We start from the raw sequence: 23,267 nt of genomic DNA, 5'->3' as shown, positions 1-23,267 counted from the left end.
TTCTTTTCCAAGTGATCTGAATTCGTTTGTAGTAGATTGAAATCTGATTAGAGATTTTCGCCTAACACACCAGCGAGTAGGACAGAGGCAGCAAATGTTTAGGATTATTTTCGTTGATAGTTTTACAGGGTTCAAGAACAATGTTGGCGTATGTTATCTATCGTTTTGCAGAATCCAGGTTGATGTTTCAAACGTCTTTCACTATGGCTCGTACGTCACACAGATTCGTATTTTCGTGCTACTTCCTGCAATGGAAGATCTAATGCATGATTATTGCAATGAATGTATACAGCTTTCGGATGTTGAGTCGAAATTATCTTCTGCACACAATTCACTCCGTCCTGACATAATAGCTGCACGATCATGACACTATTCGCGTATATTTTCTGCATTCAGGTTAAGTATTGTTAGAATATATTTGATCGTGAATTCTGTTTGTGCCATGTGGGGTGATCATTCCCATAAATATTTTGTTGAGTTTGATGAATCAGAGTCAATACAGCGCACACAGAGACAACTATTCTTTCTTTGAAATATCAGTCGTGGAGTCGGCTATGATTGCATAAAATGGAGACTCTTTAACTTCTGCTACCAAGTCTCTCTATATTGCATGTTCCATGATCTTTAAAATTCCATTCTTTCAATCAGCACTAAGCCAGTTATCCCGTCGATTAATCCATTGATGAGAACAGGCACATCCATTTTTCTTTCATCCAGGAGCGACATCAAATTACCCGTACTATGCAAATGTCCACTGATTGCTTGACCACTGCGAGCTAAATATCTAAGACTACTAGTTATTATAAGCAGTGACTGTCTTCCTCATTCTTGTTTACGAACTTGGTTTGAAAGGAGAGCTGAAACAGATGTTCTGTTTCTGCACTCATATCTTAACTCTTTCACTACCACTGGGACATATGTGTCTCACAATACATTCCAGAGGACGCGTGGTAATTTACCGCATGTTATTGCTATGAATTGATGTTCCACTAGTAAAGAGAAGCCTGCTAATGGTTCACAGAATTGACATGAACATTATCAAATAGACAGTAGTGGAAGTGAACGTGAACAATGAAAGTGAGGAACAATGTGCTAGTGATAAAGCAGTGGTTGCATGTTCTGTCATTTGGGAAAGGATGCCGAAATGTAAAATATTTGTAATCATATATACGACCCAATTTTTTTTTTTTCAATATACGTATCTAATTGAAAACAGAAGTTGATCATTCATGTCTCTACCAGTGGGACATATAGGTCCCACGTAAAAATATCGGTGGGATACATATGTCCCACCCTTCCCACGTCGAAAAACGAAACGGAGGAAAATGTTTATATATATATATATATATATATATATATATATATATATATATATATATATATATATATATATGTTTGAAAACAACTTAAAGTAGCCATATATTAATGTTTCTCACTCCGAAAAAAAATGGTAGTGAAAGGGTTAAACGAACGGAACGACAATGGAGTTCGCATTTTTCATTTGCTCTGAATTGTTAATCCTACCTTATACATTTTTCCTCCTCACTATAAAACTTACTGCACTCTGCATATTGTTTGTAAGAACATTAATTTAACTTTATGGAAAATGTATTTAGGCTCTAAATGTCCTGTTACCCATTTAAACTGTTATATTTTCAAACTTTAAAATCTCGCTCGACGATTCGTTTCATATTGCAGACTTACGATTACTTAAACAACAATTTTTAAAGAATTTACTGTGTTTTGAGAATGTACACCAATGGAAATAAAGAGAATTTTCAATTCTTTTTCCTATCTCTTTCTGTCTAACATGGGGGCAGAAAAAGCGCCCGGTCCCTTGTTTCAAAGAGAAAGATGAATCTGGAATAGAGAATTTTTTCACATTACCATAAAAAGCAAAATTTAGTTCTTATAATCAGTGTTCTGTGATGTTTTTAAAGTCTGAAAGTGAGGGGGCAAAACGAGTATCTTGTCCCCTCTGAAAATTTCAGGAGGGGCAACTGCCCCCTTGCCCTCCCGGTTCCGGCGCCCGTGAATGTAGGCCAGTATATAATACGTACATAGTTTTGTACTCGCGTTAGTTCAAGATTTCTTTCCTTTTTTTAGTTAAACTCACTGTTGTAGTTCACAATCGACAATTTGCTTATGGTTTGAAACTAAAGTTATGCTGTCATGTATAAAGCTAATGTTATGGTGACGTCCAACACTTCAGGTGTTACGTTAGATTTGAACTCACCACACCCCCTCCTCCAAATCTGACACAATGCGTATTTTCTCAGCACCTGCTAGAGTGCGTGTGTTGCGGGAGCGCGTTAGTTTCGGTGCAATGTTTGTGCAGCGTCTAGGTGGAAGTGATCTAGATTTTGTCTAAGCTGTTTATTTAAAAATGAAGGAGAAGGTCAATGAATCTTGAGATTGTCAGTATGTTAACCATAAATCAAACTCTTTGTAGTTGGTTAGAAAAAGTGCTAACTTCTGGATAAAGAGTATAAATATGACAAATCGAAATGATAGTGTGGTGAGTTACATTTTTTTTCATATATTTATGTAAGGTAATAAGTTCATCTACGTGAATATTAACCAGACTGAATTATTTGTTTTATGATACATGTAAATAAATGTTTGGTTGTTTATACCTGTGTGTGTGTATGACTATTGAGACTTCTATTGATTTTTTTACTGGAGGTAAAATGTTACGGTCAAGGACCAATTTATCAACGTGAATTTAATTTTGAAATATCCTTTACATACAGTTAAATGATAATCCATATGTAAGTTAGTGGTGTTCATACATGCATCGCACACACAGTAATTCAGTCCATGTTGTTAGGTTACAGGTAAGAGAATTAGATTTCTCAAGAGATGTGGGTGTATCTTTGACAATGGACTACTCAATAGAATCGTGTAGTTCAAGGTAAACCGATAAAAATGATGTATTACATGAGGAAATTGTTCACTAGTGTTTAACCAAATGTAACAAAGGTTTGCTAATGTTTAAATTGATATATAAAGATGCTTGTATTACATTTTGGGAGTCGTGCCACAGATGTAAGCCAGGATGTTTCACTTTACAAATTTGTTGATATAATTGCTGACCTATGGTACTGTTACATAGTTATGGGTAGTTCTGGTTCACATTTGCTTCAGATTTAATGAAGCAATTTTATTTTCTAATATTTATTTTCCCTGATTAACGTTGCTGCTCATTCCTGGGTTAAATAAGACGCAAGTGAAGTTTTTTTTTCATTACTTACTATCCTATTTTAGGTGCGCACACTTACATTCATGAATGTCAACTTCTCTTAGCACGAAATCCACTGCCTTAGAAAGGGCAAGGTTCTAGAACAGGTCCCCCTTCCCATTTAGCTGTAGTAAAGACAGAAAACAACGTGCCCTGCGGGGCTCTAACCCGCCTTCACTCGCTGACGCTCGCTCGGCAATACTATGTGAATTAAATATGAAACTTTGGTACAGAAAGGAACCAACCTAGCTACTAACATATATGGGGGGACCTTCCCCTTAAAAAGTGTTTTTAAGGGAGAAGTTGCGTAACTGGGTGCAGATTGACTTCAGGGAGCTGAGTATAAAAGACGAATCAATTTAAATACACAAACTTGTGCTAGGTGGCCACTAAAAAGCACGAATTTTATCTAACCGAGTCAGAACAAGAGCGTAGTAGGGATGATGCTTCCGTAGGGAGCAGGCGCATCAATGACGGAGGGTATACACATAAACGTGAATAGTGGAAATTCACATGCTGCATAAAAACACATGCCTTGCGTATGGCACAGCTTTGCGACACTTCTTTGATCTCTTCGTGTGCAGCCGTGAGGGTTGTAGAATGCTGGCCCGCATATATAGGTGAAGGTAGGTTACTAGACAGGTTGGTTCCTTTCTTTGTTAAAGCTTAATGCTCAAACCACATAGTAATGCCGAGCGAGCGATAGTGAGGAAGGCGGGTTAGTAGTCAAGTTGATTACTTGCTTTATTATGATTCAATAGAAATGGGGGCCAGTGTTTCAGAACTCCGCCTTCACATAACACTTTACTTCATCATGTTTTCCGGAATACTACGTTGTGAAGAGCACATTTCGCATTTCATATTTCTACCTTATTATCATTGGAGTACGGGATTTCAAGCAGTTTTAAAACCTTTCTTGAAATAGGTACTGCTTAAACAGCATTTCCATTTTGTTCAGAATAAAAGAGGCTTTCAAATGCAACATGACGCATGTCCGTGAGACGTACGAAGAATGGGAAATTTGGAAAAATTCGTGAGTTTCTCTTTTAAAAAATCCCTCTTTACAAGTTTGGTATCCGCTTGAGCAGCCCCGGGTAAGAGTACGCAACCTTAATGTAGTATCCTGAAAGATATGTTCGGAAATGCCATGCTCATATCCCGTTTAGTGACACACACACACACACACACACATATATATATATATATATATATATATATAATAAAAATTTCAGGACAGGGTACTATCCACCCGAATTTCGTGGTTAGAACGTCATTCTCACCCATAATAAAGGAGACTTTTCAATACCGTCATGATGTAGGAGAAAAGGAAGATTTGGAAAATTTCTGAAGTAAATCCCTGAGAGGTGAGGAAGGAGGACGGTGGTTGAGGGCTAGCCAAGTAAATTTTTATGTTACGCAATATGTCATAAACTCTCTCAAGTACACATCCTGCTCATAACACTAACGGGGTAATACCATCACAAAACAACCATGAGAGTCACGTGAAAGTCATACGGAAACAACAAACTTGTTCACCCTTTACCTGTGACGTCATAGCTTAAGGAATTCGTATCCGGGCTGCGCAAAGGCTTGTGACATATGTCAGTACACCATCCACAGTGGTGGATATAGAAGGTAAAAACCGGGGGGTGCCAGCCAGAACCCAAACTAGGTATCGTGAGTTTACAATTTCTCGTAAGTCCTGAAGAAGTTTCCAGTTTAATTCTCTCCCATTAGATATTATGGATAGGTTGGACGTTCATATTGTGGACCTCATCTATTGTTTATACATTGCGTAACAGAAAAACTGCAACTGAAACTATTATCTAATGTTTCAAAAGTTTTTCAATAAAGAATGAAAGGCAACGCTTACTATAAACTTTCAAAAGTACATAGGTTATACTTTCAGTTATTTTTGTCACGAGAAAAACTGGGGGGGGGGGGGGGGGGGCTAGGACATCGATCTCCAGGTGTTAAATCAGGAGATCGAAGTGGATACCCAGCAGGACCTCTTCGACCAATCCTCCTTCCGAGTACAGTTCTACAAGGGTCACTACGAAAGTTTTCAGATGTGAAATAACTTACATACTTAAAATCAATTTAACACTTACATTTTCTCAAAGTATTCACCATTACACTGTACACACTTTTGCATCCTCGAAAACCACTTTTGGAAGCAGTGTTGCCAGTCTTTTTCTTTAAGTGTTGAAAGTTCATTCTCGTAAGCCACTACAGCTTCTTCAGGGCTGCAATATCTCTTTCCAGGCATGCGATTTTTGATCCTGCGGAACAGAGAAAAATCACACGGGGCCAGGTCAGGGCTATACGACGGATGAGTCATAAGTTTGACCTCCGTAGATTCTAAAAACTGAATTGCGATGTCGGCCGTGTGTGCGGACGCTTTGTCATGATGAAGCAGGATCCCACGCAATCCAGTTCGTGGACGCCATTCCCGAAGCTTCTGGAACACTTTTGTTAGGTAAACAGTGGTGTACCACTGAGCAGTAACAGTCCTTTGTTCTTCAAGTGGAACAGTGGCAACATGGCCAGATTTAGAGAAGAAAGTTGCGACCATTTTCTTCCCCACACTTCGCGGTCGCTTCACTTTCCTGGGTGGATTTTCGTCTAGAAAGATCCAAACTGTAGACTGGCGTTTATTTGCAGGGTCAAATTGATAGATCCAAGTCTCATCACCAGTAACAATGTCAAGACGCGTCGAGAATTGCCTCCATCAAATCTTGCAAGCATTTCTTCACACCATTCCACACGCATACGCTTCTGTTGTTCAGTCAAAGTGTGAGGCACCCAACGAGATGAAACCTTTCTGAGCCGAAGATGATCATGAAGAATTTTTGTTACTGCTGGCGATCCAATGTTCACTGTAGATTCAATGTCCTTGAAAGTTGTTCGATGATTTTCTCGAATCATTTGTTCCACAGCGGCAATGTTTTCATCTGACAACAGTTGTTGCCGGACGTCCAGCTCTCTCTTCATCTGTAAGCGATGTCCGGCCTCTTCTGAATTCACCAAACCACCGAAAAATTGTAGCACGGGAAGGAGCAAGGTCCCCAAATGCTCCCTGCAAACGGTCAAGACTTTGTGTCTCGTTCAAAGCACTTTTGAAATCGTAAAGAATAATTGCCCGAAAATGTTCCCTTTCGAGCTTCATTCTAGACAGCCGAATGCTGCTCACATCAACAAACAAGTGAAGGCGATACGGCCACGCCGATAAGCGAGGCGAGTTGAAACTTGCTTCGCTTCTTCGCTCTGAATACCACTACCGAACGCAATTGTTGGAATTCAAATAATGTGCCACTACAATGCGTATCTCAAAACTTTCGTAGTGATCCTCGTATCGAGATACATTACATCTCGAAAGTAATGGGATGGGGCTTCGTCTTGTTGCATGTAAAAAAAGAATCATCACGATACTGGTTTTGGATGGCAGGACGCTTCACTAGTTACGGTACCCTCGAAGAAGGGACGAATCATACCACACACTGATAGACCATTCCACAAAGCAACCCCTGGTAGATTCATTGCCCTGTCCACTTGAGCGAGAGGATTTTCAGAAGCCCAGTAGACATAATTGTGACAGTTCACAGTATCGTTAAGTTTGAATTGCGCCTTGTCAGTCTACACAAACTTTCCTGCATCCTCGCCAACATGTGCTGAAACCATTTGCAGTACTTCATCCTTCGATCTGGACGTCCTCGTTCGTCACGTTTGCAGTCTTGGAATGTACATTTTCCATTCTGTCCTCTTCAGAATCCGTCTTACGCTTCATCGGCTCGCCCTACTTTCACGCGCTCCCTGGTTCACGGATTTTTGCGATGATCGGATGAAATGTTGCAACACCGCAGCCTGGACGCCGGACTTGTTGCTGTTCGTGGTCGGCTGGATCTTTCCTTGGACACATTTTTAAGTGTTCCATCGGCTTCGAATTTATCGCGAATACGGTCAGTTCTACGTGTTGGTGTTGGTGTTCCAAACTCTCTCTCTCTCTACCAATGCACTTATACTTCGTGAATGTTCTCGTACATCTAGTATCATTTCCGTGCAGTCTTGCGTTCAACAAGCGATAAGCGAACTTCAGGCATTGTTGCTACTCGACTATCTTCTGCTGCACTGGCTAATATGACTGGCTCGTTCCACCACCAACCGCCTGCCCATTATGGCACAAATTGTCATCTCCGCTTTCTACGGCAAATGTAATACTTTATACTACACTACACTTTAGATTAGTAACTCTTGTTTAGAAATTGTTTATCCACAAACAGTGAGTATTTTTGGACCCTTTTGAATATGAGTGGCTTGGGTAATGATAATAGTAAGCGCCACTTCCGATTAAATAAAGTTTTCAGGTGGAATGGGTGTGATCGAACCGCTGCAGCTGGCTGAGGAAGCATGTTTGATATGTGTCATTGCGTTGAATTGCATGGAAATGTGGTAAGCTGCAATATGAATCTAATTATTTGTTTCATTAAGGAAGCTGTCTACGTGTGTAAACATAGTAAAATGTTCTTCCCGCGTGGTTTTATCTCGACTGTTGTATACGTTTGTGCCATAAACTAAATATGAAATCATGCATTAGTGCTTACCTATCGAAGCCATGTTGTACACTTATTGTTGGCCGTTGTTGAAGCTGTTCTGATTCCTGATATAGTCTTATTTCACAAAGAAAGAATATTAGCTGAGGAATGTATTGCAGGCGACAAATCAGAAACTAAAGTCTATAAAGTAAAAATAACATACATATAGTCCAAGCGTCTGTAAAAACAACACTGCAAACTCGAACAAGCTACCTCCGTGTCTTTTTCAAGTGAGTGCAAGTAGCACCCATCCTGGCGTCCAAGTACTCTGTGTTAACTACCTTCTGGCTTCACATTTTCCAGTGGATCACATGACGAATCTCCTCTTCCAAACAGACCAAGTAAAAATTGGTAATTTCCAATAGAAAACAAGTTTGTGAGGCAGTAGACAATTTGTGTAAAGAAAAGAGTAGATGGTATATTCGTAATTATCTGGTGACATCCACATTCCTTTTTTATGCAGGCATGTATAGCCCAGGGTCTTGAAATAATTGGGGAGTTAAGTGGATTAAGAAGTAGAGAACTCTGGTCTAGAAGGCCAGAAATATCAGGTGATCTGATCGGCCGGGATCTTTGTGAACTATAATACCAAGGAATTTAGTTGTAGATTTTAGTATCTTCTTTTTATATGTATCCATTCTGTTGATCCCTTGCTCTCTTTTGCAGTGTGAAGATGAATGGACTGAGATTCAACAACGGTTTGTAAAGGAAGGTTTAGACTTCGATAGCTTAGGTGCAGAAGAACGACTTCTTCATGTCTGGAGGTGGTTGGTTGACGCGGAGAGCAATCTCCGGAGCTCTAGGAAGATGCTGGATAAGTTACGGGATTTACAGCATGAGGAAATGGAGGTAATTAGGTTTAAAACAATTTATTTCGTTCTGTTACGTGTGTCCTGGTCGGGTTATGAGGAGATACTAAGGAAGATCTTATATATAGTGAGCCAGATATTCATGTCTCATTTGTTCAATATGTAATAGTTTTATTTGGTAATTTTTCCGTATGATTGTATGGATATATCAAAACGTAGTGAATAGTTGTATGTTTGGATCAGTAGTGGCTTCGTATCAAAATCAGTGGTACTGCAGAAACTTTAACGTACATTGAATATCCACTGTTTCGCAGATATAATAGTTACACTTGTACGTTAAACTAGCAGTTCAGTTTTGTATTTGCTGTATCCCTTTTAGCCACACTCCCTGGATTTGTTATATATAATTCTGAATTGTATATGTACCAAGCGAGAAACATTTGTAATTCCGTAAATGTTATTAATGAGAGGGTTAAGTTTGATCAACAACAACAACACACACACACGCACACACTCATTATCATCGTTGCTAGGTTGGAAGTCAAAATATATGTAGATCCATTTTATAATATTTGTAAAAACCTATTTTGTACTAAAATATCTAGGATATATCTGCAAATGACCTCCTTGTACCTAAGTAAGTTGTCTGGCAATTCTGAAATTTCTGTGTGTTCAAGAATCAGCACACAGTCACACGTGGAAATAAGAGCTCTTGCTCTCGGATTCATTGCTCGGTGAAGGCTCAGATTTTCGGTTGATTAATTGATTGGAGTTTATCGTTTCCAGCACCAAGGCTTGGGAGATAGAATTATCGATTAGACGAACGCTAATTGCATTTTTATTCGAGAGAAGTACCGCCTTCTTTGGGGATCGAATCTGGGACGATGTGCATTGCGCACTTGGCTACGGAGGACACTAGATATTTCAGTGGTGTTTCAGCATCATGTCAGTAGTGGAGCTACCTGAGTTAAGAGATGAAATATTCTAGCAAAGCAGAAAGAAGCTCTCACGACGTATCACTTAGCTGACTAGCAAGGGCGCTTTATGGACTGTAGCTTCAGGAGTTGTCTGCTTTTCAATAAACAAATATGTAGCGAATTGAAAAAGAAGTGGTTGCTGTGTTCAGTTGAAAGTTATTTATTTTAACTTCTGGCAGGATTGTGGATATGGAAACCATGTTATTAGGAATACTAAAGCAAAATTTGTAGATAATTCCAAACTTGTTTTCTGTATTTCCGGTCCGGTTATATTATGTGTATATGGTGTAGATTTACAGATAAACTTCTGTACCTAGCAATGCTGTTTATTTAAGCATGAGTAGTAACTGAAGTCCCAGGAACCGCGATGACTCCGTTGTGGAGCTCTAACCTCTGGCGTGTGAGGTCCTGGTTCGATTACAGCTCCCGCTAGTGGGACTTTGTGGTGGATAAGCATCGTGTGCGTGGGCTTTCTCGCGGTTCTTAGTCTTTTGTCACTCCACTATTATTATCCATCTCATCGTCATCTGATCACTTAAATGTCGGTTCATAACGTGTGACGTTTAACGAAAAAGAAAACTTTTTTTTTTTTTTTTCTTTCGTAAAATCTCATTCATATATCTGGGTGTAATCGGACCTATCGTAGCTGCAGAAACAGCTCGTGTTATTCCCATCTAACTAATAAGAAAACTGTAACAACCGTACCAGCTCAGGCATCACTGTTAAATTTTAAGGATCGTGCTGTACAATGCGATGTTTATTGCATAATAAAAATGTCATATATAATATAATTGTGTGTGTGAGAGAGAGAGAGAGAGAGAGAGAGAGAGAGAGAGAGATTACAATATATGGTAGCTTTGCAGCTCTTTTGTACGAGCCTCTCCTCGACTGGATATTATCTTTATGAACTCGATTAGGAATTTAATCCTTGGAAAGCATTAATGTAGAAAAATCTGGTTTCGTCGTAGAGCCATGCCATGTCAAATTAGTACAATTTTTAAAACAAACTCTACCGTACCTTGCCTGATTTTGATTAAATGTGATGCAGTTCTTAGTATCACTAAAAAATGACAAACCCTGATGTGTCAGGTTTATATGTGAACTGGTTACGAAATTACTGGCCCCCAAAGTTCTCAAAATTTACCAAAAATTGCTTGAACAAAATTTGTTCGATTGATATTTGCGGCTGATATAAAGGGCGTAGGACGTTGAGTAAAATGTCACTTTAAAGCTTATAAAGAGCTTTGAAATTATATATTTTAAATTTGGAATTTGATTTTGTCAAAAAGCAGTATTTTGAAAATTTTCTTATGGATGTCTACTGGAACTTCTATTTTGGGATCAGCATGGGGTAATCTGTTACAGGAGTGTCATTGGACTTGAAGCAAGCCACTGTTCATCCATTTATAGTCAGTGACGACACAAGAGGGCAGCAAGGGGGTAGGCACGTCTGCCCCATGTATGTGTTATTATAATGTCGGTCAAATAACATGAAACTGTCCTTTTCAGTATATAAAATAATATCTGTCCCTCAAATATTTCCTTTACCTCTCCGTTCCGTGTTTACCTTAGGAAATTAAAGCTTGCGTCGTTACTGTTTGTAATGTACTCTAAAGGGGAAACGAAAGCAGAGCATGTCATTTATGTTGTAATTTTGGAGTGTTTCGCACACAGCACTACAGCTATGTACTACTTTCAGCAGAAACTTATTGTGTTCTTGAGAATCCAGTGAAGACCGAAGAAGACATTACTATTCTGATGAATTTAGTATTTAGTATTAAAAAAAAAAAAAAAAAAAAAAAAAAAAAAAAAAAAAAAAAAAAAAGGTTTTTAAACTTACGTTTACATAAAGCTGATTTTGGTATATAGGTTGCATGACATTTTGCTGCAAGAGCTCATAGAAAGGGGTCTTGTAATAGAGTTGGTGGCACAGTCAAGAGATTGGCAGCCCAAGTAAGTCTACAGCATCCATATGATAATATAGTTCTTCATCCCGGAGGTTTTTGGGCAGCGTCAAGCTTTGCTGGAGTAGATTTTACATTTGTCAATCGAGAAAAGATTACTTACTTAACAACATTCCTACAAGATTGCTTTCCCAGAAATTTCTCATGTTCATTCCTGCAGCTTTAGATACTCCCAAACTTTTTGTCAAAGTATTTTCGTATTGCCAGAATTCGTTGGAACAGACACCGACCAAATTCCACGAAAGTTGGCAGTGGTAGATGTAAGTGGATATGTAACTGCCATCTATAACAATAGGTGATTACTGGCGTATGTTTTGGGGAAAGACTAATTGAAAATGACGTTTTTCTTTGTTCACATGGCCCATTTCCTCCTCCTGCATACTGGGAAGCTAGATATTCTCTAGATTCATGCAGTGGAAGTACTGCGTAAGATAAATTCTGTGACCCCAATAGGCAACTATACACCTTGCCTGACAAAGATGTAGTGACAATCGAAAAATCCTTTCAAATTCATTCCAAACTAGGTTATAAACTGTGTCCAGAGAAGACTTGAACTTCCAAATATGGAGATAAACTGGTCAGTGTTCTTTTTTGATACTGTGGGGTGTTATTAATTTGATTTAATATATCGTGGGATCTTATATGTGAAGAACATAAATTAACGCGATTTTCTACTCCATGTTTGGAAATGGATTATTCCACGCTAATCAAAATAACATTTTGGAGATACATTTATAACAGTCCGAATGTTTTATAATTTTTTGGAACTAAAAAATAAATTCAGAATTTTGATATTTTTTTCGAAAAGAAATTTAAAAATTCCATAATGTTATGGACCATTTGAAAGCTCTTTAGTATAAGCTTTAAAATGGCACGTTAACTAACGTCGTAGGTCCATTAGCTCAGCCGCAAATGGAAATTGAACAGAAGTTATATACTGAATTTTTGGTAAAATTCGAGAACTTTGTGGGCCTGTAATTTCGAAACCGGCTTACAAATCAACTTAAGTTTTCTGCTTGTTCACACACTGATGATAGCGGTCAGAATATAAATTATCACCATAATCTGTAAAGGTTGATCTGAAAGTGTGTATTGATTTGGCATGGAACGGTCGATACAGATATATTCAATTAATGTCAGACATATATTGACATGTTGTTATTTAAACATTGTGCTATTTATTCAAGCTATCGTTTCCTTGGTTTATTGCCTGTATCATATGCGCTTTTAGTGTGTAAACGTTAAGATCAACAATTCAATTATAACTTGGTGTTGATTTTTCATTAACGAGTATTACGTAAGTTAGTTCAGAATGTATGATCATGTCCAAAACGCTTGAATACCACTTCGCTCTCAAATTCCAGTGTACTTACCAGTAGCATGAAATAGTTTCTTTCTTCCTTTTCTGTTTTACTGTTTATATTGTTTCCTCTACTCGATCTATGAGACATATTCCAATCATTTATAATTACTTGTGGAAATAATAATAATAATAATATGATTTAATCTGAATAACCAGGTAAGATTAGATGCTTTAGACCAGCGTTTCCCAACTTTTTTCAACTTGCGGCACACTACGGGTGTTACTTGGATTCTCGCGGCACACTTATTGATATTATTATTTGTAACACAGTGATATGTTTTCTGTGATTATTGATCTCCTTCTCACAGAGAAGAAAGCTCTATCACTGGTTTTTCCCCGTGGTAAATCATTATGCCTATTTTTCATTCTAATTTAAAAATAGAAAACAATTGCAATGAAATATTGGACTCAGGTTTTTAAAAATATGCTTTCTTTTTTTTAAAAAAAGTGTATCCTACCTTTTACTAACAAGGAAGATCACTAAATAACGAACGAACAAACAAATCTCTTTTACTTTTAAAACACAAATATAGGCAATTTGTCGAAAGGATTGAATAATATTTTAAATTTTCAAGTTACGAAATAGTCTGCAACAATAAAGAAGCAATAATGGTCATAACAATGATAACAAATACTTTTTTCAACATTAGAAATGTACAGAACAGTACCACGGTATGAAACTTAAAATTGTAGATTCATAGTAGAGGTTCATAGTAATGTGTAACACAAATATACAGTTTTCATTACGTTTTGCAATTTCATCGCTATAAAATTAATAATTTTGTTTCGATTCCTCGCGGCACACCAGTGGCCCATTCACGGCACACCGGTTGGGAAACGCTGCTTTAGACACTGAGGTCGTAATCATCCAATAGACGCAATAGGTTAGTTACTCACTTATTTTTATTATTATTACTATTATTATTACCCAATCTGGAATATACTTTATATTTAGTATATGTATCTATCTCTAGTTAATATCCTTTTTTGATTTATTTAGTATTATTGTTAAAGTCACTTGTGATTTTAAGCAATATGTGATCTACGTTATAGGAAATGGAGAGCTATATATGTCATATTCGAGAATTGGCTGAGGAACGGGCAGGCCAGCTTGAATCAGAAGCAATGGTGCTCCGTTCAAAACTCGAGTCCTCTCAGCAACAGGCAGCCACTCTTGCAGCATTGTTGGAACAGAATGGCTTCCAGGCAGGGAGTGCTGAAGAATCTTTGGGTGAACAGGTGAGGTATCAGTTTCCTTTCATTATAAGCTTTTTTTTTTTTTTTTCTTCGTAAATTTATAAGTTGTGGAAACACGAGCAACATTTCGTACAACATAAAATACTTGTGTACAGTAAGGTAAAATAAAATATTTATTACGCAGACGGCAAGATTGCGAACTAATTTCATTGTTATATGTGACGTCAGACACATGACTGAGTTGTCAGAGGTATTGTGTTTACGTGAAATTTCTTCCATGTACACTCATGTCCAAAATGATTGTCGCATATGTATAACTGTCTTTTTGTAAGAATATAATTTGATAATGATTTTGCATTGTACTTTTAATACTGATACTGTGTGTATAATCGGGAAATGTATATTTGTGGTAAATTTCATAGAACAAGAATTATAAATATAAAAAGTAGAATGAGTAAACCAAATGTTGCTAAATGGACAAGAAAATTTTATTTTCGTTTTATTGTTCTTATTTGCTGCTCTTTTGACATGGAATTTGCCACATACATGTCTTTGCCGACTATACACACACTAACATTATAAGAAGTACCGGGTGACTTCGTTATCAAATTATATTCCAATAATAACATATTTACAGACATGCGGCAATAATTGTGGGCATGAGTTTACATAAGTTTCTCAAGAAAATTAACGATAAGCCACCCTATGTCATGTAGTTTGGTGTTTGTTTCACCACCTTGTGTTTTGTCACATACTCATAAGTATTGTTTTAATTTCGGGGTATTAAAAGAATTGTGTTAAAGCACACAGGCGGATAGGGATAGCTGAAAAGTGAAGTGTAGTCAGTATTTATCATAATTTTAGAACATTCTTTTTATTTATTCGTATGTATTGTTATATGCTCGTACCTATATATTTATAGTGATATTAAAAAGAATATAAGTTCTCTTACTACAAAATATGGTTGGATAAGGGAAATAGGAGGCCATCGAATATAATTCGAATTTGTAGTTTAAGCACTGTCATGACTAGCGACTGTCATGGAGTATCTTCAACGATAGCGACATTAAGAGCCATCGCATGTATGAAAGCCTAAAGGTAACGAATTTGTAGGCATAGGTGGTTGATTTATAGCACAGACTATTTCACTAAAATATAGTCTGGAAAATGTGGAGAAATCAAGGAATTTTGTTTCTTCAAGATAGTAGACATCCTGTTTAACATTCTACTGTTAAGATCGTTTTTTTTTTTTTTTTTTTTTTTTTTAATGCTTCTTCGAATTTTAGACTAATATTTCACATACTTATTACAGGTAGCATTTCTTATAGCAGATCGAGCGAAACTTATGGAAGAAATGGAGGTGCTAAAGAAGCTCAAATTGTCCAATGGAGTGAATGGAATCAATAAGGAAGGAGATTTGTTGTCAGAGATCATCAAGGTAAGGGCTTGCTAAGTTTTTGCTATTTCATACGTATATAATTTGCAAGGTATTGACATCGATTATTTTGTGCGAAACAAAAGTTATTAAAATGAAAATAAAGTCGAACCTAATTGCATTCACTCTTCTTTGTCTTTGATAGTTCTTATGGGAGAATATGCTTTCCTTTATGTTGCTTTGATTATCAATGCCATGTTGGAATTAATATGTCGTGTAATAATGATTTTCCTGACCATGTTGTACAGAATCGTAGTAGTGTTTTATTATATTTTATGAATTGGAACAAGAAATATTAAATGTGTGGGCTGTTTTGTGCTGGAGACGCTTGTTGAGAACAATAAAACTGAAAAGTGGGTTTGCAAATAGGGACAATTTTTCTATTGTACAAGGTTTAAAAAAAAAAAAAAAAGCCGTTCTTAAGCAGTGATAAACAGAGAGCAATACAATTTATGATATGTACCTTTAGGTTTCGAAGCAATCTCCATCAGCATCCAACTTCTTTTACCAACGTTCCTACAGCTACACAATACCCTGGTGATAAAACTCGGTAGTCGGAGATGCAAAGAAGTCCGTGGATGCGTTCCACAGGTCCCCCAACCGAAGGATCTTTCACGGGGGTGGTTGTCGAGGGAATGAAACAAGTGGCAGTCTGTTGGCGCAAGGTGTGGTAAATATAGTGAATGGCACAGTGTCCCAGTCAAGTTTCCGAATGGTCATCTTTGCCATATGTGGCTTGGCATCGTCGTGCAGGAACAGCACACCTTTACAATTCACCAATGCCGACTCTTTCTGCCGCAATGTGCAATGTACCCTTTGCAACTGCTTAGAGAAGAGGCCATCCATGATGGTCTGACCAGGTGGAAGAAGCTCGTAATGCATCACTTGCCGACAGTTCCACCATACAGAGAGCATAACCTTTCACGCAGAAGTGCTCTTGAGGTGTGAGCAACAGGGTAGCGTGGTGGCAACCAGTGTCTGGTACACTTGGTAATGTCATGGAGAACCCACTTGTCGTCACCAGTGAGCAAACACAAAGATGGACATGTTCAGATGCCGAGTGAGCAAGGACAAACAGGCTGTCACTCGTTGTTCCTTCTTGGCTGCCAACAATGTGTGGCGTACCTACTTGCTTAACTTGTATGACTTCCCTAACCCAAGCAAATGCAGTCTGACTGTTTCAACGGAAACATGGAACTTTTCTGCAAGTTTATCACACATTAGACCACTGTCGTCCTCGATGGTTGCTTTCAGGGCCTCGTTAACCAACACATGTTGTCGTACACTGCGAGGTTCATCCGAAAGGCTCACATCTCCAGAACTGAATTTCTGGAACCAATGCCTGGTGGTGCGTTCGTTCACGGCATTCCCCCCAAATGCCTAGCATATGCGGCAGCTGAAAGGCCCTTTTTAAATTTATACAACAAATACAACGAAAAGGCTTCTTCGATACCTTCATTTCTCTTCGACACTGGACGAACTATGACTGCTGTGTGTGTATTACTGAAGGTCGACGATCAGACTAACTTCTGATCGCTTGGTGGGAGACGCTTATCTTCGTAAAATGACCCGACCATAAAATACTCAATTTTTCGCATAGTGTTGACCCTTAGGTCCCCCCATAGAGCCCTGATTTAATCAGTGTAATCTGATTAAAAAAATAAAATTAAATTAAAAAATCGAGATATGTGATAGCTACATCCAAAAATTCATTTCAAACGGCTTAGCCGTTTCTCCGTGTTGCGATCAACAACAAGATCCTTTGCATCTTTATAAAATAGATTACAACGAATTTGATCGAACGCAAACAAAATTCGTTATGCATGATACTCAGACATTTTTTTTTTCAATTGTATTCTGTTCTGATAATAATCTCTTGATAAATAAACATTTTAAGCCAATTCTGAAAATAGGCATGTACTAAGAAACACGATTGAAAAAAGTAATTGTAATAACATTTAAGTTATTATTTCAATTCACATTTTGAAGTATATCTTTAGGAGTGGGTTTTTTGGGTTTTATTGTATATTTTTGTTTCTTTGTTTTATCGCACCCCCCCCCCCAAAAAAAAAATGTGGAATTTTGGGTTGGCAAAACAACAATCCTGATGTCATGTGGGGTGATAGATCAAGGTAAGTAAAAGAAGGTAAACAGAAAAGTAGAGGAAGACTGAAGACTTCACTCTCTCTCTTTTTTTTTCTTTCCCCACAAAGGAGGAGAAAAAGTCCTTCCCTCTTCTATAAAGAAACAAAAAAGGTGCAGAGAGAGAGAGAGAGAGAATGTCTCTTCTGGTCCTCTTTCTTTCCTGTCTGTCTTTACAAATATGTGATTACTGCCATTATAGAGTTGAAGCAACAGCATTTAGAAAAAGAACGATGTGCTGTCAATTTTCTCGAGGCAATAGGTAAATATTTTTGTCAAAATGCTTGAGATTAGTCTCAGGGGCGGATCCAGGACGGACTTCTCGGGGGGCGGTCGGTAGTAATACTGTTACTTAGAGGTACTTTTAAGAGCTCCAAACTTTTTATGGATGGGTTTATTTATATATAAAATAAGAAATTTTCCTCTTCTGGGGGGGGATTGCCCCCCTCTGGATTCGCCCCTGGTTAGTCTTTGTCGAATTAGCTGAATTTGCAACTTGTACAGAGTTGTCATTCGAGATTAACATTGGTCTCTGTGGAGGTGAAAAGAAGTTTCAGTATTTACACAAAGTCGTTTCTTCTCCATATAGAAACGTGCTTTCATGTAATATCTTCAGAGATACTTACGTATTGGCCCGAATATAAGCCGAACATTTTATCCAAATTTCAATTGTAAAAAATTAGGATGCGTCCTATATTCGCGACTTTACAAAAATAATGACATTTCAGTCATACCGTATGCTGTTAAAAGCATCCGATTTCTCATTTTGAAAATAATAATGCAACAACAGCATTCTAGAAGCTATCAGCATTCTTGATAGTGTTCTTTCTGATTTTACTTTTAAGAATGTTTTCGTTATTCTCTGAGCTTATATCTGTACTCATTTTTATTGATAGGAATTTGCATTGTCGCTAATATGAACAATCGCATAGATAACAAAACATCACCAAGGCTAAGATAAAATAAAATAAATACCAGGGTATCTGTCTTTCACGAAAGTCATGATAAAGTCACGAAATCAGAAAACGGCCATGAAAGTCATGAAAAAGTCACGAAATTTAGCTTTTGGTTCACAAATTTTTTTTATCTGTACAAATATAAGTGCAGACCGGAAAATTTTGTTCTATAAGACGTCAAAATTCACCACCGAAAATGTCTGTGGTCGGCTTTAGACGCTACCAAATCGCAACCAAAGTATGCTTCAATCGCATGTATGAAAATTTGGCCTAATTCGCACCCAAATTCACACTTGAGAATGTTACGAAATTTTATGGTTTGGTAAAGAAAAGATCACGAAAAAGTCACGAAATTTCATTTTGAAATTTTAGTAAACACCCTGTATACCTAGCTAGTTATATTTCTCTGAATCTACTGGTAAATAATTATTGGCATTTTCTTTTCCACTCCTTCAAAATTTAGGAGGCAGTCTATATTCGGGCTAATACAACACACATGTAATGAAAGAGATAGGGTACATAATTTATATTAAGTTGTTTTTAATTACAGTTGAGAGGGAATAGCATCTCTTTATTGCCCTTTTCGCTCCTTGTTTTAGCAGTTTCTCTTATGAAAATTCCCTGAAAATCCTAATGCTGGTTTTTACTCACTGGCCAGCAGTAAAAAAATATTTTATCTCAGAGCTTCCCAAACTAGACCAAAACTTAGGCCAAAACAATTGATATAAATGGATTTTTCTTTGAGAATTCTTAACCAATCTTGTTCTGAAAGCCACTTTAAGTTATAAGTAAGTAAAACATTGTCTTACGCAGTCATTCTTCATTGAGGTGAGTGGAAGATACTCCAAAGTGAGTAAACTCCGGGTCATAATTATTATTATTTCCCAGACTGGATGACTTTTGGGCAAGCATAACAATTTACAAACTTATAAAAACAGGGAAATCACTTCACAGTTGTCGAAAAAGATTCCAGGTATGTAAGTAGTGTAGAAAGGATATATAACAGTGATCCTACTTTTTGACCAAATTCTACTGCAATTTTGATTTCTACTTTACCTACTTAAAAGTCACTTGAACCTCTGAGTTGATATTGTGTTTTTGTGTGATGGAGCTTTAATAATATTCAGAAACCTCTACGTGATAGGTGTCTTCTGAAAAAGAAGTTCTCCGACGCGAAGTATCGGAAATGTGTGAACGTGTGCAGTTGTTGGAGAAGGCTTCCAGACAGCTAGAGTTGGATAACGAAAGGCTTGCATTCAAGGTATGTATACTTTTTTTTTCTTTTTTTTTTTTTTTTTTAAACATATCACACTAATTGTAGCAATTTCGTCAAGGGACACTGCATTAGATTTTAATTGGTTTTATTCTACACATCACAGTCCTATTGGTGTAATTACACATAGTTCAAATGATAATATTGTTAGTCCAGTCTTATGTAACTATAATAATGCAATTGAACGTATTTGAGATTAATTTTCGTTATAATCAGATGCCTTATTCGCATTGTAGGTGCTGGTTGATACTGCATGTTATCGCTTATATGCACTGTGTTCAGGAATTAGAATCACGGAAAAGATTTGTCCAAGCAACAGAAAGAATTAAGAAGGCGATCTTTTGGATATTAACAGTACTTTTTCTCCAGTAAATAGATAGCATTGCTGTATTTACGTGACTGATAAGTGCCAAAATTTGAACGTTGAGAGCTGACTAAACTTAGCGGGACATACACATTCAGAATGTAAACACCTAAATCTGTAGCATAAATAATCGGAATCATAAGCTAGAATTACAAACTTTTATCACAAACAAGGTTTGTTTACACTTACATGAATGGCGTGTGTTCTTTTCGAAAGATTCATTGATGCAGATCACCGAAACACTCAAATTATATGTATGGAAACATACACTAAATGTAATCCTACATCAGATCATTTGCCAGATAAAATAATCTAATCGTAGCGTCGCTTCATGTATCATGTATTTTCATAGTATTGACAATATGGTTGTATGTTTCTCATGTAAATGTCCTGATGATGAAGTGGTGTTGAGGATTTCGTAGTGATTAGTACTCTTCTCATTTTCTGGGGTTGTTTCAAGGGGAGATTAAGGATGTAATACGAAAATGGAAACACGCTTCTAGTTTGTATGACTGAAATTCTCTGAATGATAACTCTTCGTGTAACTAACTTATTAACTTTTACATTTGGATTCATTTCTAGTCAACTGGTCAGCGTAGTGTGTAAACACTCATATGAGTAGAATTGCAGATTGCGCCCTAAAATCACATCTTACTCCATGGCTTAATAAACCCAGAAAGTTAATGTCTCAGAAATGTAATCCTGCCAACAAGAGCTTATCCTATGCCAATCCAATTTATCCAGAATTGTTATACTTACTGTACTTTATGTATAACGGCCGTATTCTTGGTAATTCATGAGTGACTTTTATGTCGTATCTGCTTCAGTATCTATTTTTTAGCTAATTGCGAGGGGGAAAAGCACTGTAACTTGTTCTTGAACCCAAAACTGTTTGACCGATTAGACGATATCTCCCATTACTTTGTGATTTCCAATTGGCTCTTTGTTACTTGGACTGCGGTTCTTACGTAGCACAAGGTCGTACCTGCTACAGTGTATAACCGTGTAAATCTTAATATTTTCTGAATTTTCTGTTTAGGATCATGTTTTCAAAAAATAATTCTCTTGCTAAGCTTCCGCCTTTTGTTTGAATGGAATAGCTCTGCATTTTTGAAATGCCAGTCACTTATGTAAGACTTGCACCGTGCTTTCACGTTTCTGTCATCGTCATTAGATAAGAATTCGTACAGTCATCTTGTTAATACAGGCTGTTAAATAAATAAATAAAATCAGAAACTACTATTCTTATTTTTTAAAATTAAGAAACTAATGCACAGAAAAATATTACTTGAAATAAGAGTAATAAAGGAAAATAAACGGATAACGGAAGATAAATGATTAGTATCGAACTATTGAGAATTTTAACTACGGATTATAGATTTCATGTAAATAATTACATATAACTGTGTAAGAGAAATAAAACAGAATTTAAAACCAGCTTGATATAATCTTCTTTTATATAAAATTTAGGTTCTGCAGAAATTATCGGATTGTGATAAGAATAAACGGAGGGAGTTTTGCAGGACCATATCAGAAATGTGCGAAGAATGATGAACTTCACCTGGATAACGTTCTCTTTACTGATGAGTGCTACATATGTCTGCAGGGGTTTGTGAACAAGCTAAACTTTAGATTCCGGTTGAAAGTGTGGAGTCATCACCATTACAGACTGATACAATATGACGAAATGCTTTAAAAAGTCAGTTTTTGTAAGATCGCAAATTTCAGTTGTATTCTTCTTCTTCTTCTTCATTATTATTATTATTATTATTATTATTATTATTATTATTATTATTATTATTATTTCAGTTAACATTTTGGATACAATATGAGGCTTATTTACAGCTTAATATAATATTTACAAGGCTTGTTAAATCGTTGATTATTATGTTGAGACGATTTACATACTACCAATACGACTAAAGGTTTCCTGTAGGGTGTCGAGATCAATAGTCCCGGATAGTTGCCCCTCTTCGTCCCCTTTTTGTCATCGTTGCAGCCTAGCGATATGTGATAGGTGTAGGTTTGCGAAAAAATATTAGATTAAAAGAATTGCATATAGTATACGCACTTGATTTGCATACAGCCAAATTGTAGATGAGGAAAACAAAGGAATCCCAACGCAATACATGAAAGGCAACATAAAAGTGTAAGGCACTTATGTGACTATCTTGAGTATTACATATATAAATAATAATGATAATCAACTGTTTTATAATTTTTCGATTAATAATCAGAACTGTTGATATATAGTCTTTTATTTATTTATTTTTTGATGATTTAAGGTTTTTGATGGTCATTTCATTTTCAGTGCTTATATAGAAATAATAAGTGAAATTTAAAGTAGATTTTATCGTTACGATTATTGTTGTTGTTATAAATTAAAATTTTGTCATTATTAGTCTGGTAAAGTGACGATTTTAATCGTAAACAGAAATTGATACTGTAAGAAGATATTTAGTTTCTTTTTAAGATAAGGCTTAGTGAAAGTTGATGTTAAGCGAGATATCCCAACATCATACATTCTCATCAGGTATCAAACTCGCCCAGAAAACTTACCTGCTAAATGTGTATTCGGTAACAGGGGACCCCTTTCTTGTTATTATACCAGAATAGAAGTTCTTATTAATATGTTGTACTACAAAATTTTCTCTCGGATAAAAAGGTACACGTCATATTTCGAAATTAAGGGCCGCTTGGTTTTGAAAAAAGACATGTAACAAACATGTATGAGTAGTTATAAATATTAATGCACATTATTTTTTCTTTGTAGTTCCTTATTTTTCCAAGTGATTTGGATCGAGTGGAACAACTTTTGTACTCTTCGCGATAAATTCCGGTGCTTAAGTTCCCTCGTTTAGCAGTGACAATTACGGTGGTTCTGATCCCATCTTACAGCTGCAAGTCCACGTCTCATGTAGCCTCGGTGCTTAAAAGGAATGCTATAATTTACC

At 36.8% G+C, this 23,267-nt stretch overlaps 1 protein-coding gene across 1 annotated transcript in view; it reads left to right on the top strand.

Annotated features, from left to right (window-relative positions):
- Window positions 1-2,234: 2,234 nt before the first annotated feature.
- The window catches only part of LOC145692404 (uncharacterized), a 38,210-nt gene continuing 17,177 nt past the window's right edge, over window positions 2,235-23,267 (top strand). The window contains exons 1-5 of the mRNA XM_081767710.1: window positions 2,235-2,518; window positions 8,500-8,682; window positions 14,000-14,185; window positions 15,456-15,581; window positions 19,821-19,937. Coding sequence (XP_081623836.1) covers window positions 2,495-2,518; window positions 8,500-8,682; window positions 14,000-14,185; window positions 15,456-15,581; window positions 19,821-19,937 — 636 coding nt within the window. The 5' untranslated portion in view covers window positions 2,235-2,494. The remainder of the gene's footprint in view (window positions 2,519-8,499; window positions 8,683-13,999; window positions 14,186-15,455; window positions 15,582-19,820; window positions 19,938-23,267) is intronic.

The sequence above is a fragment of the Thermobia domestica genome, chromosome 1 (assembly GCF_964235325.1).
Source record: "Thermobia domestica chromosome 1, izTheDome1.hap1.1, whole genome shotgun sequence".
Taxonomy (NCBI): Eukaryota; Metazoa; Arthropoda; class Insecta; order Zygentoma; family Lepismatidae; genus Thermobia; species Thermobia domestica.
Note: the sequence above shows the minus strand (reverse complement) of the source record. Positions and strands in the feature narration are given on the sequence as shown.